The following is an 18,634-nucleotide window of genomic DNA, read 5'->3' as shown; positions in this document are numbered from 1 at the left end:
AAATGTATATATAAATGTGTGTGTATATAAATAAACATTTATATATATATATATATATATATATTTATATATATATACACACACACACACACACACATACATATAGTGTGTATAATTTTTTTTGTTTTTTTCTATGATTCCACTCAGTTTATCTCAGAACTCTGGTGAACCATTTTATAACTTCTATAGTAAATACAGTGTTGGTACTGAAATCAATGTTACTTCTGCTCTGCTAAGAAGGTCCCTCTGACAGGAGTGGCCTATCAGCATGATGTTTAAAGAGCAGGACTACTGCGGACACAAACATGTATTTTTGTCCCACAACTCAACTGACTGGAATGTTATCTGTCACTTTAATTGATTTCACGACCATAGAACCTTTCCTCTAAAAAACAAGAACCGCAGAATTACAATAAAACTGCATGATGCAGAATGAAACTTGAAGTAAATGCAGTATCATGTAATCCCCACTCAGGAGCAGGACACCTGTCGCTGAAAGGTGTGGTGGTACAATGTCAGGACCAGACTGTTAGAGACAGTAAATTCATCTAGAAGCAGCACATACAGTACAGCAGTCCTCTCTGCAGCCAGAGTTTCCTAAAGTGTCTATGGGTGAGATTTATCTTGGTTGATAATCATCAGCAAACTAAACTTCAGGCATGTCTCCTAAGCACTTAAAAACCAGAATGACCTGTCAGTCTCTCCTTTTACATCTGTCTCTCTTTCTGTCTCTCCCTCTGTGCCTCTTTCCTGTGAGCTTTCCTTTCTTTGGTATGCTCAAATTTCTGCTTGTTCAAAAGCAGTTTTTGTGGCCACCGTCTCAGATGTGCCTGCTTGTTGGATGTCTTTAAAGCAAATCAGTTCAAAACTGTGGTTCTAGACCTGCTCTAATTCTGAATTCTGAAGTGTCATGTGATAACTTTTATGATTTGACACAATATCAAAAAGTTGCAATCAAAATTCACTGCCTTACCTCCCATTACAATTTAGTCTTTTTCTTTCCTACAAAGTCCTCGTTGGATTCTTAAAAGTAACAGAAAGCTGATTTATTCACAAACTGGCCTGTAAGCTTTAATTCACATCGATCAAGGTTTCAGTTTACCATGGCACTGTCATACATACACGTCCTGGAAAACAGTGGAAGAGGTTAATAAGGCAATGAGAGGACTGCTTCTTAATATTGTGAGAACAAAGCTGTCAATCTCAGGTGTCACGTTTCTGTGGCATTTATTTGCACCCAAATATATGGCTGATTCTCAACTGACCTGGTGAAAGTACACGTCCATGACTCTCCATTTTTGGGGAAGATCTGTCACCTTGAGGCCCATGGCAAAACAGACATCAACTACAAACAACAGCAATACAGTCCAAAACAACAGTTTACAAACTCCAAAGCGTGTCATCCAGTATTATCCACAAATTCTTCATCCAACCGAATGCTCAATATAATCCCAAACCACAACAAAACAACAACCCTCTGGTACTGCTTCATGTTCATGCCTGGGGTCCATGGCCCACACTGGTTCACGGCAGTGACATTGTTATGTTTTGGGTGATGTATGTTTGTGTGTGTGTGTATCTATATCTATCTGTATCTATAACTACAGCCACACCTACGGTCAATTTAGAGTATCAATCAGCCTCGTCCCCTCTTGATGTCTTTGGACTGTGGAGGAAGCTGGAGTACCAGAGAGAACCCACGCAGGAACAGGGAGAACATGGAGACTCACACAGAAAGATCCTGTGGCCGAGCTTGAACCCGGAACCTTCTTGCTGTGATGCTGTAAGGCAACAGTGCTAACCACTGCACCACTGTGCCCCCCCCACACACACACACACACACGCACACACACACACACACACACACACACACACACACACACACACACACACACACACACATATATCACAAATGCTTAACTTGTATTTCTATTGGTTTAGAACATGTAAAACATTCATGGCAAACATTCATTATTTGAGGTGAGTCCTCTGTGTCAGTGACAATGAAGCTGTCCTCCAGGTGGACATCACAGTTTGGAATCATGGATGTCTCTCTTCAGATCTGCCGGTTCAGTGCTGCTGTAGCAGCGAAAGGTGTGGTCCTGACTCAAATAGGTGGTGATGAACTCTGGGAAAACTCTCTTGACTACCACCTCCAGGAACATGTCTGCTGCAGTTTGTAACCTCTGTTTTATTCTGAAAAGACAAATGCAGTGTCTGATCACACACTGTAGGTACCCCAGATATTTTCTGCTTCATTTATGTGAGGTACTGGGATACAGGCTCGGAATATAGATATAATTTAGAATATCATCAGAATCCAAATGACAGTCTTTTAACTTACTCAAAAGATCTGAAAGGTTTTTGAGATATAAGGGTAGTGTTTATACCAAGTCCATTCCCAGAGAGGTTAGTCAATGTGGAAGATGTAACAGGTTTTTATGAATTTAAAGGGAGAGTCATATTGTGCTGTCCTGAACTTTTTTACAAATATTCATTCCCACAGATTTTTTCTAATGTGTGCCCTATTCCAAGACACACTATTTAAAGTTTGGTGGTGAAGCGCAAACTCAACACACTGTTTACTAATTATTTTCTTTGAAATACTGTATTAATAGAATGTATGTACACCTTTTCTGTTTGCTTTTTGTCAATACTCACTTATCTGACACTTTTTTGTCTGTTTTTTTAATAAATGAGATTGAATCATGATTGCAATGGACCAGCTTGATTTGTCGGTTTGAAAATTGTTCCCAGTGAAAACAGGTTTTGACTACTGTGATGAGCCTTGATGAGTCACAGATCCTGACAGTGTATTTGCTAAAAAATACTTCAAACGTATGGTTCTAGAAATAATGCCATCTTAAAGGAATGAACAAATGAAAGATCATGTAACAGCAACCTACACGGATCATCAGGAAATGTTGTTGATCTCCCAGGGAATCACTTGGACAAGGACTTTTCCTCCAATTAATTTTTCTCTTCCTACTCTTGGTGCTGGTCATGATGGAGCTGACTTTCTTCTTGGATGTGAAAAGAAGAGAGTGCCCCGACGGTATTCGGCCATCTTGTGCTGTGCTAGTTCCAATTTCACTTTTAATCTTTTTGTCACATTCTTCTACCAGGCGTTTCTGTTTGTCTGAAAAGACACTCCTGTAGTGAGTCTCAGTGCTTACCTCTGAGAGTGAGAGGGGGACATAAGCTCCATCAGGACCTCCTTGGTGAGGTCAGTCACCAGCCTCCTGCTCACTAGCCTGCTGTCATCCTCCAGCTGAGTCTGATGACGGATCCACTGCCATACCTGTCACACACACACACACACACACACACACACACACACACACACACACACACACACACACACACACACACACATCCTTGTACTTATATCTTTGTGAGGACTGTCACTGACGTCATACATTCCCCAGCCCCTCACCTTGACCCTAAACCTAACCAGAACCTGATTCTGACCTTGACCCTAAAACCAAGTCTTGACTTTAAAACGGCCCTTTGAAGATGTGAGGACAGGCTAAAATGTCCTCACTTTCCAAAAATGTCCTCCCTCTGTTGGTTAAATACATACTCTAGTCCTCAATATGTAGCAAAAACAAGAACACTGCTCTTGTGTACTATATTATGTGCACAGATAACCTGATGGTCTTTAGTCAAAGTACAGCTGGTACTCAGCAGCTCCTCGGTGTATGCTGTTTATGTTGTGTTGGTCAGGATATGAAAGATCAGGCCACTCAGAGTGCTGTTTTAATTTATGGAGTCACAGAGGACAAATCTTTAAAATTTCTGGACTTCAGATTGTCTGTAAATAATCTTCGGATCAGACATAAAGTCAATTATCATGGACATTTTCTTACAGAGGAAATGATTGATGGTGATATTTGCTTACAATGCTGAAAGACATACTGTATATGCAAGCTAACATGTTTGAATTGAGAATGTACTGATGAAGTGAAAGTGTTTGTCTAGAGCATCTTGTACACCACTTTATCTTTCCAACTTATAATGATGCCTTCAGAATTTTACTAAGGAGACCAAGATGAAGCAGTACTACTGACATGCTTGTTGCTGCAGAAGTAAACACTTTTATAGCTGTCTTAAGAAATAGTATGCATTTGTTGTCTAAATGCTTCAGACAATGAAATCATTATGGCTTTATGAGACATACAGTCTAGTAGCATTTGTTACCAATCCTCGTTATGGAGACATTGGTACAGCTGTCTCTTCGTGGAAAAATAACATCTACAAGTATAGGTAGAGTACAGGTGTAGGTATAGGATTTCTTTTAAATTGTGATATTTTGTTGTGACTTTGAATGTAATCTATTTGTTGTATTTTTGTGTCTTTTGTCGAGACATCAGAGTCTGTAATGAAGTTGAATTGAACTGAATTGAATTGAAATGAGGGGCTGCACGGTGGTGCAGTGGTCAGCACTGTGGCCTCACAGCAAGAAGGTTCTGGGTTCAAGCTCAGCCACAGGATCTTTCTGTGTGAGTCTCCATGTTCTCCCTGTTCCTGCGTGGGTTCTCTCTGGTACTCCAGCTTCCTCCTACAGTCCAAAGACATGCAGTTGGGGACGAGGCTGATTGATACTCTAAATTGACCGTAGGTGTGAATGTGAGTGTGAATGGTTGTCTGTCTCTATGTGTTGGCACTGCCATGGTCTTGTGACCTGTCCAGGGTGAACCCCGCCTCTCACCCAATGTCCGCTTGGATAAGCTCCAGCCCCGCCTCCGTCAACCCTTGATGGATAATGGCTGGATGACTGAATTGAATTGATTTAAAATTCTTATTTTGGGGACTCGATGTCTTTGTTGTGACTTATCAGTTCGAAAACAACTGTAAATCACAACAAGACAAGGCATGCCTATTTGAGGCTGGAGCAAGACAGTGCATGAATCAGAGTATGTGTTTATCACACTGTACAGCAAGATCTGTGTATGATGTGTCTAACAAGCACTGTTTGTGTGCAGTTTGAGCTGATACCACTGATCCTTTTGAGTATTGCAGTAAATTAAAATGGTAACTAGGGAGGGATGAACTTGAATTAGATATGCATTCTGATGTTAATATAGACATTGATGCTGTGGTGTGTTTATTTTAGGGTTAGTGTAGCTGGAACACAGCTGTTGGAGCAGCTTGTGGTGTAAAACCAGGGGAAAAAACCATTCATTTAAAATAACTGCGATGTGTTACAATTCAATACAAGGACGAGGAGCCAGTGGATACTTGGTTGGTAATCAGACCAGCCAATTAGGATGTGCATCTTTCACTCTTCCATGTGATGCACACTCTGTGCTCTAATCCAAAACTCACCTGTGATCTAGAAATTTCTGCTGTGGCTGAATCTTCCACCTGGCCTCTGAAGTAAAAGTGGCCTTTACCTAGAGACGGAGTACTCACATCATTTTGTCTGTCCCCAAAGATGAGGATATGCTTGTATGTATGAATTCACTTACCAGATAGCCAAGCATCGATAAACAAGACACCAACTGCAATGTTATACTTCAAACCATTCAGGGTGACTCCTCCCTAAAGAAAAACAAAACAAGGTATAAATGTATTTATTAGAGATTACAGCCAAGTCAATGTTACTGATTCTTGAGACACGAGACAAAACATGCGTCATGCCTCAATTGACACTCAGGGTTTCCTGTAGCACGAGGCAGCCGCCGAAGCACCAAACGCCTGCTGCCTTGACTAACATCCGAAAAAAAGAAAACAAAAGATATTGGCTGTGTTATTCCATCCCACTTCCTTCCTTCAATTCCATACTGTGACCAACGCCAGTTTCACTTCTATGCAGAATGCATTAACAAAAACATATCATGAATCGGAAATGAATCAATGTTTAAAATCTTTAAATACAGTAGTCTATGTGGTTTGCCTCCAAATCGTGGGATGCGTCCAAGCAGCGGCATTTGCTGGTTGAACGTCACTGCACTTTGTCGCCGTCATCTTTCACTGACATCCAGAAAAAAGAAAAAAGAAAAAGAAAACTTTTTGGGACGACGTTCATCTGGAAGTTGGATAGCCCACCCTTCTTCTTCTACTTAACATAATATTTTTTTACTATTTAGTGTTTATTAAATAATTGTTTGATGTAGTGCAGAGTCTGTAGTCTATATCACACAACAACACCCCCTGTCACGCCCCGCCACCTTAACTTCTAAAATTTCCACGGGAAACCCTGAAAATGTTTTGAAGTTCAATAATGAAACCATTTCCAAATGGATATGAGGAATCAAATTAAGGACTTGAATGGGTCAGACTTGAGATGTTGGGGTTTACGAGAGGAAAAGAGAGTTGAGAGAGTGACAAGGAACAGAAAGACTTGGAAGGCATCGCCTCTCTATGACTGCCTGCCAAACAATACGAAGGAGCTGTTCAGCAGTTCTACTGCACAGACTCTGGTTCCAAATGACATTGAAGCTGACAGCTGAGAGTGATGAAGGGTCATATGAAAAATGATGACAAGATTCAGGAGCTTTCTGTTAGCAAGTCATGTTGCCTCCACTGTCAGAAAAAAAATCAAAGAATAGCAAGAGACTGGATCAAATTGCAAACAAGCTCTCTACCGTGTTGGCCTCTTCCTATACTGTACAAATGAACTTTGGGGCCTCTCTGCAACTGACCGAGGGCATGGACAGCAAGTCATCTGAGGTTATGGTGATGTCCTGGCAAAGCTGTTGAAGCTGGTTATCACCTTCAGTGTGGAGCTGGAAGAGCTGCAAAAGTTCAAAAGTTTCTTATCACTGGAGAATGGATTATAAATGCATTTTAGAACAGATTTTAAAAGAGTGAGAAAGAGATCGAAATGATTGAGAAAACAATGAAATTTATAAGAAGAAAAAACAGACACTGTCACCCATAACAAGGTTGACATTTAAACAAATAAAAATAAACAAAGATATGAGAGTATGTTGTTATTGTATCAGAAAATCTGCTTTTTTTATCCATCCATCCATCGTCTTCCGCTTGTTCCAATTAAGGGTCGTGGGGGGCTGGAGCCTCTCCCAGCGTCAACGGGCGAGAGGCGGGGTTCACCCTGGACAGGTCACCAGTCCATCACAGGACCAACATAGAGAGACGAACAACCATTCACACTCACATTCATACCTACAGTCAATTTAGAGAATCAATCAGCCTAGTCCCCTCTTGATGTCTTTGGACTGTGGGAGGAAGCCGGAGTACCAGAGAGAACCCACGCAGGAACAGGGAGAACATGGAGACTCCACACAGAAAGATCCTGTGCCCGAGCCGGGACTCAAACCCTGAACCTTCTTGCTGTGAGGCGACAGTGATGACCACTGCACCACCGTGCAGCCCTGTTTTTTTTTTATCCATTTTATTTATTAGCAAGGAACAAATATGTAGAGCATGATCAAGTACTTACTTTCTGCATAGGCTCAATCAGGTTCAGGTCATACACCATAAAACCATCCACACCTGCCTTGATCTCCAACAATTTCAATCTAAAAGATCAGAAGAAAAACTGTGTTCAAATAATTTTGATCAATTACACTTGCATTTACCCATAGCTGTCACCATGCCTGCTGTGAAAAGCTCCATGTACAGTAATTCAATATGGGGATCTGTACTCAAAGAAGTTGGATTGGTCAGTGAAAACTATTGAGCAGCTGTTTTGCAACAATTCCATACTTTGGCGGAGCCAAGCCTCTACCATTGTTATTGGCCTACATATTTATCAGGGGCTTAGTGAATGATGTTTGTCTGTCAGCAGGGTTATGCAAAAGCTACTACTAGTGCTTCATCACACATGGAGAAGGAGTTTAGTATGGGCCAATAAAGAATCCATTGAATTTTGGGGCAAAGTTGTCATAATGCTCCCTGGGAGAAACACGAAATTCCTTAAAAAAAAAAAGAAATCTAATCTAATCCTCCTCGTGGGTCAATCTGGATGGGTCACTGTGAATAGTGTGGGATTTAATCTTACAGCGTTACCATAGCGAGGAGGTCTGTTTTGGTATTTCGAGGTAGAGCAGGAAATTGGACTCCACAAATCTTTTCCAAACTTCCTATGTTTGATGAGAGTTCCAGCCTGGAGACATCTACAAGCCCAATGCAACAGATACTACACCGCTTAATGGTTACAAAATGTAAGCCTGATGGAATTAAAAATAAATAATTTGATATATATTGATATTACATTGTGTTGTTTGCATGGGTTACACAGCAACATAATCTGTAATAAGTGTGTACAGAGTCTGCAGAGGCCACGGTCTTATACCATGACATTATGGTCATTGTGAGGAGAAAGCCTGAATGTCACGTGTGTCTATCCGTGACTATGACAGGTTAATTAGGACATCGTCTGCATATATTTTCTTACTGGGTGACAGAAGTCATTACTGTCCTGTAGGAGTCGCTGTGTGGGTCTGGTGGAAGGAGAAGGGCAGCCATGCCTCCTGTGGCTAGTGCCCCCCGCCGATGACAAGTTTGTACCAACAGATCCATGTAGCTTCGCAGAAAACGCTTGTTCAAGTTGACATATTTACTGCGGTCAGGCAGCAAAAAGGTTTTTCTGTGACCTGGAGGAGAAACACATGACCTTTTGACCAGTATTTCAGTTGTAAACGTCACAGGCAAAATGTCATTAATCCATATGATAATAATTATGAAATTATATGAACGTAAATCTAGCGCATTTGTCTTAAGACTCTCCCTGAAGCAACGACTGGATCCTGAGGTTTAGTTGAAAACAGAATCTTAAAGAATAGGAGCAGCTAATAACCAGAATGTTTAGCTCACCAAATTTATTAACAAAGGAGGCTGAGTAATCCCAGATGCCGCAGTTGAGTCCTGCTGAGTGGGCCCTCAGCTCATAGAGAATTTCCTCCATTTCAAATGCTGCTAATACATTTTCAATTAGCACAGTTGCCTTGATGCTGCCTAATGGAAGGCCCAGCTAAACATGAACACATGTGCAAATTAAAATGCAGTAAACATACAAAGGTCAGTGAATTCAACCAGAAATACAATCAACAATGTAGATAATGATGTATGTATTACGACTGAAAGATTACCAGGATATGAATAGAAATAGTAAGAATGACAAAAAGGATATGTGAGCAGAAGTCAGCTCATTTCTACGGAGGCGCATTGCATTCTCTGGATAAAAACAAACAATTCAGACACCTTATCTCGTAATTAGGAGAAAAGGGTCTCAAAATTAGGAGATAAGGAAAGGTGCCACATGGGCCACTGCTTTACTCAGAACCACAGCCATGAATGGAATATTGCAACGTGCTTCTGTATGTGTCAAACCGAGAAGGTAGTAATGGCAAATTAACTGCGACAGTGCCATCACTGCCACTCGCGAGCCACCAGTCCCCGTCTCGCTGCTCTCGCAATCGCGTTACGTTGCGATGTAACGCTCTCGTGCACGGCGGAGCTACGATGAAAGACCTACGTAAACGGCGGCGCGCGTACAAAAGTGCACAGGGCAGGCTCACGAGAACGCGCTGGTTTCTTTCAGACCGCACTTTCTTGTATCTCCTAATTACGAGCAGGAACTGTCATGAGAACGCGTTACCACAGAGGGCTTCGCTGTGTGCAGTGATATGTTCAGACCCTCAGATGAATAAGGACCTTCTGTTGTGTCCACACAAATATGTTGTTCCATAATCTGGCCTCCATGAAACTCTCTACCTGTAAAATAAGGAGAAAACAAGTTAAACTCTGTGTGTGTGTGTGTGTGTGTGTGTGTGTGTGTGTGTGTTTTAGAGAGAGAGCGAGCGAGCGAGAGCAACTGCCAATTACTTTTGATAGGTAGAAAAATGGTCCACTCTTGTTATCAAACAGAGTCTTTCCACAGTGAAACATGAGGAGTCCAAAGTCAAAGAGAGGGCCAGGAGCCTCCTTTCCCTCCACCTGAATATAGAAAAATAGAAATTGATTGATAGATCAGGCTCCACAAATACAAATGACATTCTAACAAATTACAATGAACTAGAATACCAGATATTGAAAAAAGTCTTCATCTTGTCTGACCAAATAATAAAAAAAAAAACCCTCAAGATATTTTCTTGAAATCATATGAAAAAGACAAAGTCAGTGATGTCAGTGCTCACATTTGGGTAGAAGTGTTTCTGTTGACAGATAAAGGAAAGATTGCTCATTGGCTGCAGCTGTCACAGAGTTCTGCCTCAGGGGCCTTTTCAACTGTTGCATTACAACATTGATTGAGTCTCTATTGTCAATGTGACTAATTGTTTGACATGTCAGGTCCTGTACATGATGCAAGCATGTCAGGGCCAGTCAACAAGCATGGAAACTCTTCATACATTTTCCATCTCCCTCAGAAAATTCCCAAATGAAAGCAAAAGGAAGGTTTCAGAAGTCTAGAAATTATTTGAATTGTCAAATTCAAGGGATTAAGGGGCTGGATGATGTTTATTTGGTGGCTTTATCTTTTCTTGAATGTGTTTAAACAGCTTTTTGGTGCAATTAAAAGACCTGTACAGTAATATACACTTGTTGACATGACAGGGAGTTATTTCCTTTGAATATAACTGTATTGTCTCATCACCTCACTGTCTGCTGTTGTTCTATGAGGATCGAGAAGGCTCAAGTAAACTATGCCTTTTTTGGGTTTTTTCTTTTTGTGTTTAAACAACACAGTCTTTATCCTCTCCCATCTCCTGATGACCTCTCAGACCCTATCAAACTGGAAGCAATGTAATTCAGGGGTAGACATGAATAACTCTTTCATTGGAATTTTTTGATGAATGAAACTTAAGGACCACACTACCATCATGTTGTGCTCAATCATGTTCCAGGCACGGGGACGAAGCATCAGCACTGGAGCCTGAGATATGTGTGGAACATCTGTTAACACACAGATAAATGAACCGCATGTTACCTACAGGTGAGAGGTACATGAGATGAATTGTACATTTTACTTTGTTCTCCACCTGGAAAAAGTACATATAAGCAAGTGTTCAGTGTAATATTGTGAAGCAAACAACTTACTGGAGAACTGATTGTGTACTGCCTTCAAAACATTATGAATGCCTTTGATTTGGTTATAGTATGTTGGACAGTTTCCATCATCAAAGTCAACCTGCCAAAAAGAAAAAAAAGACATAAAAGAAAAAGAGAACAGAAATGTTTTAAAGTCAAAAGTCCAAGTAGAGAAAACAATGTCACCTCCTGTGTGAAAGAAGGTGCCGAAAATCACCTTGAATATTACTCAGTGTCTGGATCTTGTGATTCTGGCAGAAATTCCCCTTTTCTAAATCAAGTTGTAAAATACTGTAGAGTGTTTAGAGTCAGTCCTGATCACAAATGTCAAATAATACCACCGTTACTGCTACCATGGAACATTGTCATGGCATCAAATTTATGTCCATCAAATTAAGTCCACCACGAGCGAGTATTATGCTCCACGAGCGAGTATTATGCTCCACGAGCGAGTATTATGCTCCACGAGCGTGTATTATGCTCCACGAGCGAGTATTATGCTCCACGAGCGTGTATTATGCTCCACGAGCGAGTATTATGCTCCACGAGCGTGTATTATGCTCCACGAGCGAGTATTATGCTCCACGAGCGTGTATTATGCTCCACGAGCGAGTATTATGCTCCACGAGCGTGTATTATGCTCCACGAGCGAGTATTATGCTCCACGAGCGAGTATTATGCTCCACGAGCGTGTATTATGCTCCACGAGCGTGTATTATGCTCCACGAGCGTGTATTATGCTCCACGAGCGTGTATTATGCTCCACGAGGGTGTATTATGCTCCACGAGCGTGTATTATGCTCCACGAGCGAGTATTATGCTCCACGAGGGTGTAATACTCTCCACGTGCGCATTGAACCTCCCATGTGCACACAGTTCAGTGACCACAAGCACTACTCTTTACTGCAGGCACAAATGCAACAATACTACCTTGGTATTTATATTGACATTCCATACCAAGTAGAACAAATTACACTGTAATTCCTTATTCATGTCTTGTCACAAATGACAGAATGGGTACCTGTATGCCTTGCGCTGGTGACTGGAGAGCTTTCAGAAAGCGCTTGGTATTGCAGGGAGCCAGGTCACCAATATCCACATGTCTCCTCTGAAGACGTGGTGGGACAGGTAAGACTCGCCAGGCTGTGTTGCTCCTCACATTTGTGCCACTCTCCAGGAAGCTTGGCAGGTCACCTGAAAGGTCCAAGTGAGCCTTTCTGGACACTCGCAACCGTAGAACCTGAACAGAATACGGAAGTCGGAGTTAAGTGAAGCAAGGTCTCCATTGATTGAAGTCTAACAAATATTTATAGGTGTAATTAATCAACAATAATTAACAATTATTTTCCCTTGATAGAAATATTCTGACTGTGTAAATATCTCCTGTTATGCAAAATGTAGTATTTCAGAAATGTAACTGCTGGCTGTAGTCAGTGTTTACCTTCTGAGGCAGTTGGTTTTGTGAGATCCTGTTTTACGATATCATGCGAGAAAGCTTTCTGCCAAGTTTGAAGGTATTGAATCAATCAATGACTTTTTGATCATCAACTGTTGGAACCAATCAGTGTCCTTTGAGGATCACGAGTATTTCGTTGTGAACAATGTAGGCTGCAGAGGAGTTTAGGGTAGATGCTGACATCGGCTGTATCAGAACAGAGGAATATTTCCTCTGTTAAGGGAGCAAAAATGATTGATTGTCACCAATTGTCATCTTGTTTTCTGTGTGCTTGCAGCTAAAGTGACAACTTCTCAAGGCTTAGTTACACCGGGCCGAGTTGCTCCTCCAATTGTTTTAGCATTTGAAGGAGCAACTTCGACCAAGTAAGTTGCAAAAAAAAAAAACATAAATAGCCAGGTTTCTTTTCTTTATCCATCAAACTGGCTTTGCTTGTTCTCCAAAGTTGGGAGAACAGACTGCATGCTTATGATAAAGCATGCCCCACTTTATCATCTACTTGTCTCTGAAGTTTTGCGACCACCGAATTTGCATACACTGGCCTCGTATGTCTGACCTATGGCCAGGTATTAACAGCTAAATAGTAAAGACAGAGAAGTGTTTGTCAGATTGTCAGAGTCAAACATCTCTAAGAAATAGTTATTTTTGAGTGGAAGGAAGCTGTTAACAGAAAGGGCTGTTGAAGCTGTTCTACCTGATCCACCTCCTCGTCAAATGTGGAGAGGAGCTCATGGAGAAAGGCGAGAGAATCAGAGGTGAAGAGAGTCTCGTACTCAGTCTCTAGGCCTGGGGGAGGGGGAGCCAGCTCCAAGCCATTTGGACTCTGTGGAGAAAAAGAATCTATCAACAAACAGGAGTGGGAACAGTGTTGTTCAATGGTTGATTCCCAGTCAATAGAAGAGCTCCCATGTTCATGATGGTGAATATAATATTGCTCTGCGTCTAATAAATGGAGTGTACGTTTTCTCCATGGATTTGCATTTTGGACAAATGAAAAACCTGATTGAAGACTCGATAGACCGATAATAATTTCAAAATAACTGATTAATCGTTTCATTCTTATTTCAAGAAAAAAACGTCATACCTTTGCCGATATCCACGCTCATAAATGTAAGGCTTTACAACATATTTGTCATTTATGACAGAAAAATCCTGTTGTTGAATTTTGCTCTACTGGATGGACAAAAGAAGACATTCAAATGATGATGACAATGAAAATAATCCTTTGTTGCAGTTGAAGGAAGATGGAAGCCAACCATCCTTTTCTATACCACTTATTCATTAAGTGTCACGGGGGGGGGGGGGGCAGCCTATCCCAGCTGACTTCAGGTGAGAGGCGGGGTTCACCCTGGACAGGTCGCCAGTTCACCACAGGGCCAACACATGTAGATAAACAACCACTCACACTCACAGCCACGCCTACGGTCAATTTAGAGTCGTTGATTAACCAAACTTACACGTCTTTAGACTGTGGGAGGAAGCCAGAGTACCAGAGAGAACCCATGTAGGCACAGTGAGAACATAAATACTCCACATAGAAAAACCGTTGAATCTGGAACCTTCTTGCTGTAAGAGCCAACCACTGTACCAAAAAAATCAAAAATGTGATTTTCGTTCATTTGGACTTTTATTCATGTCCACCTTTAGATATGAGGTTTACTGTATTGTTTCATCCCCACCGTCTTTTGTGAAAATATCTGATTATTTAGCCTCGAAATGTTCCAGCAGACATCTTATAAAGAAGAAGAAACACGTATGCTATCTGAACAGACAAATAGATACGGCAGTGACAGTGACTCTTCAGCTGTGCGCGCACTCCATGTGGTACATGGAGAAATTTTTAAAAAATTCAATGAAACAAGTCATTATCACGTAAAGTCAACACTTTTGACTCAAGGGGATGGGACATTAGCAAACGTCAGGTTAACAAGAATGAATTCGGTACTTCTCCTTGTGTAGCCTGAAATGCCGGATAAAATTCGATGTGGTGCTGGAGGCATCCAAAAATTCTGGCACTGCAGAACTTGCAAACAGCTACTCTTTTTTTAATTTTCAGTATTTGAAGCCAAATTGTATGATTTTGGGAACCGCAGTGCCAGCTGCACCTCCCATCATCCAAAACTCCGCTCCGGCCACTTGACAGCCGCTGGGGTGATGTATGCACAATTGGGGTTGCCAGGTTAGCCTATAGGCAACAGGAAACATCCGTTTGAAAAAAAAAAAATCAATAATTCACACATTAATGAAGAAAGCAATGACTTGTCAAGGAATTGAATGCAAGCCTAAATCAAGTCTCAAGTCATGGATAGGAAGTCTAAAGCCTGGTTTATGCTTCCGCGTCGCAGCGACAGCATAGGTACGGCGTCGACGCAGACCCCTACGCGGACCCTACACTGTAGCCTGACATGCACCTCCAAAAAATCCTGACTACGCGTCGATGCGTCATGACCCGAACGTCAAGGACTGTGATTGGTCCGCTCAGAGAAGGTTGCTGAATGTATGAAGAGGTGGAAGAACCTCCGCGACAAATGTGTGTGTCTCCGGAAGAAAATGGCCACAAGAAGTCATGTTTGTCATGTTCAAAGTTTACAGTTTGATTCATGAAAGCAAACAGTCGTTCAAAGAAAAGCACTGGACTTTCTGTTGTCAATAGTTTTGTTTTGGAATCCAACAAGAGCCCCCTGAGACCATACAAAGACACAGCCACACCCCCTAGCGGCTTGGCGGTGAATTGCAGAGCAATGCATTCCCTTGACGCAGAACTTCGAATGCTCGATGACGTAGGGTCTACGCCGTCGCTACGCCAGGCCGCGACGCAGAAGCATAAACCAGGCTTTAGCCTTTTATCTCTGTTAGGCAATCAAGTCACAAGTTACAATCTGCTGATTTAGGTCTGACTCGTGTCCAGTCACTCGACTGAGGTCCCCCATGTCTGGTTCATTCACACGCACCATTCACGGCACCTGCCGCTACTACAGGTAGCAACAATATAAGCAAGATGTTTAGGAGATAGGACTCAAGCTAACCCCATTTTGGATTCAGTTAGATGGCGGAAAAGCCGAGACCCAAGTATGTGGTATATGGTGAAGTTCTCAGTTGTGAGTCCATGAAACCAGCACATCTGAAAGACAATCTGATAAAAACAACAAGCGTAGGCGGGATGGATGCCGAACCTGACCTGGGATTGAAAGGGAACCTGTTCAACTAAGTCAGCAGCTCAGTTGAACGAGTTAAGGAGTTTGCAGGGACACCCTTTGAGTTAGACTTTTGTAAATGGATAACACAAAAAAATGCTGGCCAGTGGTCAACTTATAATATTGTATCAGGCAGAACTGACAGTTGTAAGTTACCATGAGGGTCTGAGGGCAGAGGATGTTGTTGTGATGCCATGTGAAGCCCTTTGAGACAAACTGTGTGTGAAAACGGGCTCTACAAATAAAATTGCCTTGCCTTGCCTTGGTTGTTCTCAGTCTTTAGCCAAGTAGCGATTCCTTTAGTCTGATGTGCTTGGGGATTTTAGATCTCAGTTATGTGATGGGATTTTCCTGAGGGACATTCTCAATACTCGCATGTGTCCGCATGACACCTCCTTGGCCCAAGCTACAATATTATCTGGATTTATCCTACAATTTTCATATGAGTGTGTGCACATGTATTTGCTTCCCCTGGCTGTGCGTGACTGTTTACGAGCAGGAGGGCTGCCCATTACTGAGTGACAGTTGTGTGGCACAGAGGCCAGTTTTAGACTTAAACCTTTGCACAAAGTGGCTGGCAGTGGTTATTAGTTAATGGATAATAGGAAGAGGTGAAATAAATCAAACTCCGTGCAAGGTGTCTGTACCTGAATAGAGTTGTTACTCTACTGTATTTTTTAGCCTCGTTAATAATGGTGGTACTTGAAGATTTTTTTCTGTGGTGGGGCTTAGTTTAAAAAAATGTAAGAACCACTGCCATGTGACATATATTTTGCTCCTCCCACAAACAGCCAGTTGTTGCACTGATGCACAATTTCAAGTGTGCTGGATGTACAACTTAAACTCACCTGTGTTTTGCAAAAAACAGTCATACTGTTCGTTTTGTACAATTTTTTTTGGTGTAGTAGACCTTAATTCAAATGGCATTAATATATCTTTTTACAAACACACACACACACGCGTGCGCGCACACACACGCGCACACACACACACACACACACACAAAGCAACAGTTCATGCACATAAAAATGTCTGGTCGGGGCAAAGTTGCCAATGAAAAATCAACATATCAAGAATCACAGGACACTGAATCTCAAAACTGTTCTGGAGTTCAAATGTCATAACGGACCGTTGAGTTTAACCTGTGCATTCGATGATATCATAACCTACAAATATTGCTTTTCCACAGTGCTTAATGCTTAAATTGCAGCAATGTAAATGAATATGTGATACTTACAGACATAGTGATAGCAGACTTCTGTTCACTCAATCGATGTGGACTTTGGTTTTGAATTTACTTTTGGTCACTGATTGAACAGGAGCATGTTGGGTTAAAGTCCATTCATCCATCCATCCATTTTCTACTGGTTATCCTGTTAAGGGTTGCAGGGGGGCTGAAGCCTATCCCAGCAGCCTTCGGGCGAGAGGCGGGCTTCATCCTGGATGGGTCTCCAGTCCATCGCAGGGTTGGGATGGGATTTCTGTCACTAATTGCATCTTTGACCCCTTGGTTCTGGCAGCACTGGTGACAATTCAAGGTCAACTGTTACTTCGAGAATTAGCAGTGAAAATTCAAATGGACAATGTAGTTACAAGACCTGAGCATTCTTTATGTGCCACACTGCTATGCGTCAGCTTCACTCTCTGAGTCTACCTACACAGAACTATAAATCTTTTCGCAGCCATCTCTTTCTTGGTTCATCAAGCATGCTCTCACAAGTCAAAAAACTCATCAGTTCAAGCTTGTTAAGGATGGCATCGCTGTGCTAAGCCACGCACACCAGAGGAATTGGAGGCAACCAAGATCTCCTGACAATACCATAAAATCAATGTTCAAAACCCAGTGACAATTTAAAAGAATCATTTTAATGATCTCACAGAGAAGAAGTCCCGGTATGAATGTGTAGTCATGCATCCTCCACGAGCTCCTCCCTTCTGTCAAAACTGACTGTATAAGTCAATACCAAAGCAAGGTCTCAAGGGCAGAGGTCATGAAAGACAAACAACAGCCGCGCAAACACCCCACTCCACTGCTGACTCGGGCCTGGAGCAAAAACTTCATGATGACAAAGGAGGAAAAAACTCAAATAGTATCCCTGTTACTGGGGACTGATCACTTGAGCAAGTCAGTTCACAATCAGAAAGAATCAAACATGTTTCAAATGATTCCAACACAATCAAAATGAACACGAGGTGTGTGCTGATATAGGATAAGCAAAAGTAAAATACATGGATGTAAATGTAAAATCATGAAAAACAACGAGTACTTCAAGGTTTCTAACACTTTGTCACACTGAAAACCTAAATGACAAGAGTAAATGTGAATATAGAAGATTGAACTGTAAGTGTAAAACAAACCAAATGAAACCAAATCTAATTATAATTTCACTTTGGCTTTAGCTGAGTCCCCCCCCCCCCCCCCCCATCAATGAGGACATCTTTATTTATTATCATTATTTTTTTGGTTCTTTTTTGTTGTTCTCTGTTTATTTTTCCATTCTTTTTTCCTTTGAAAACTCTTTTGTAAACTGAGTTCACTGTTTTGGCTCAGTTCTACATTTTGCAACGAGCATCATCACCTTGATCATACACAGTTCCACCTCAATAAACACATCCTCAAAGGAGAAAAATGAAAACAGAATGAACTATAAAAACAAGGAGGAAAATGCATGTGTCTTCTCATGCCCTCCCAAACTACCACGCCCTCTCTCTCACCCTCCCTTATTTCCAAGCCCTTCCTCCTTTCTTCTCAGGAAAGACTCTATCTTAAATGAATCTTGTTAGTCCTTTCTTTTATATTATTTTGGTTTTTGTTTGTGTTTCCCATCCTTCCATTTTCTTTTTTTACTCCATCTTTCTGCATAGTTTGTTTCCTTGGTTTGATACAATATCATACATTCAGTTTTACAGTAAACGCTGATGTCGTTTTTAAATCTTCCTATACAGTATTCAATTCATTTCCAACTGTCATTCTTAAAATTAAGAT

At 41.5% G+C, this 18,634-nt stretch overlaps 1 protein-coding gene across 2 annotated transcripts; it reads right to left on the bottom strand.

Annotated features, from left to right (window-relative positions):
• Positions 1 to 119: 119 nt before the first annotated feature.
• On the bottom strand, positions 120 to 17,149 carry ugl (ureidoglycolate lyase). Of its 2 annotated transcripts, none has more exons than XM_086222751.1 (15): positions 16,886 to 17,149; positions 13,149 to 13,277; positions 12,020 to 12,238; positions 11,008 to 11,098; positions 10,787 to 10,863; positions 9,796 to 9,906; positions 9,607 to 9,684; positions 8,785 to 8,941; positions 8,366 to 8,564; positions 7,409 to 7,487; positions 6,648 to 6,740; positions 5,472 to 5,544; positions 5,329 to 5,396; positions 3,177 to 3,301; positions 120 to 2,196 (listed from the first exon to the last, which is right to left on the bottom strand). In XM_086222751.1, exons 1-15 carry the CDS (start codon positions 16,889 to 16,891, stop codon positions 2,028 to 2,030), a joined length of 1,674 nt encoding a protein of 557 aa, XP_086078877.1. In that variant the 5' UTR covers positions 16,892 to 17,149; the 3' UTR covers positions 120 to 2,027. The 2 variants fall into 2 exon arrangements, with proteins under 2 accessions (XP_086078877.1, XP_086078878.1); XM_086222752.1 differs by having other exon boundaries at positions 9,625 to 9,684; positions 16,886 to 17,147.
• Positions 17,150 to 18,634: the final 1,485 nt, after the last annotated feature.

Source organism: Aulostomus chinensis, chromosome 13 (genome assembly GCF_037954235.1).
Source record: "Aulostomus chinensis isolate RoL2024-O1b breed Wild chromosome 13, RoL_Achi_v1.0, whole genome shotgun sequence".
Classification (NCBI taxonomy): Eukaryota; Metazoa; Chordata; class Actinopteri; order Syngnathiformes; family Aulostomidae; genus Aulostomus; species Aulostomus chinensis.
The sequence above is the reverse complement of the archived record's forward strand: the minus strand, read 5'-3'. Positions and strand labels throughout refer to the sequence as shown.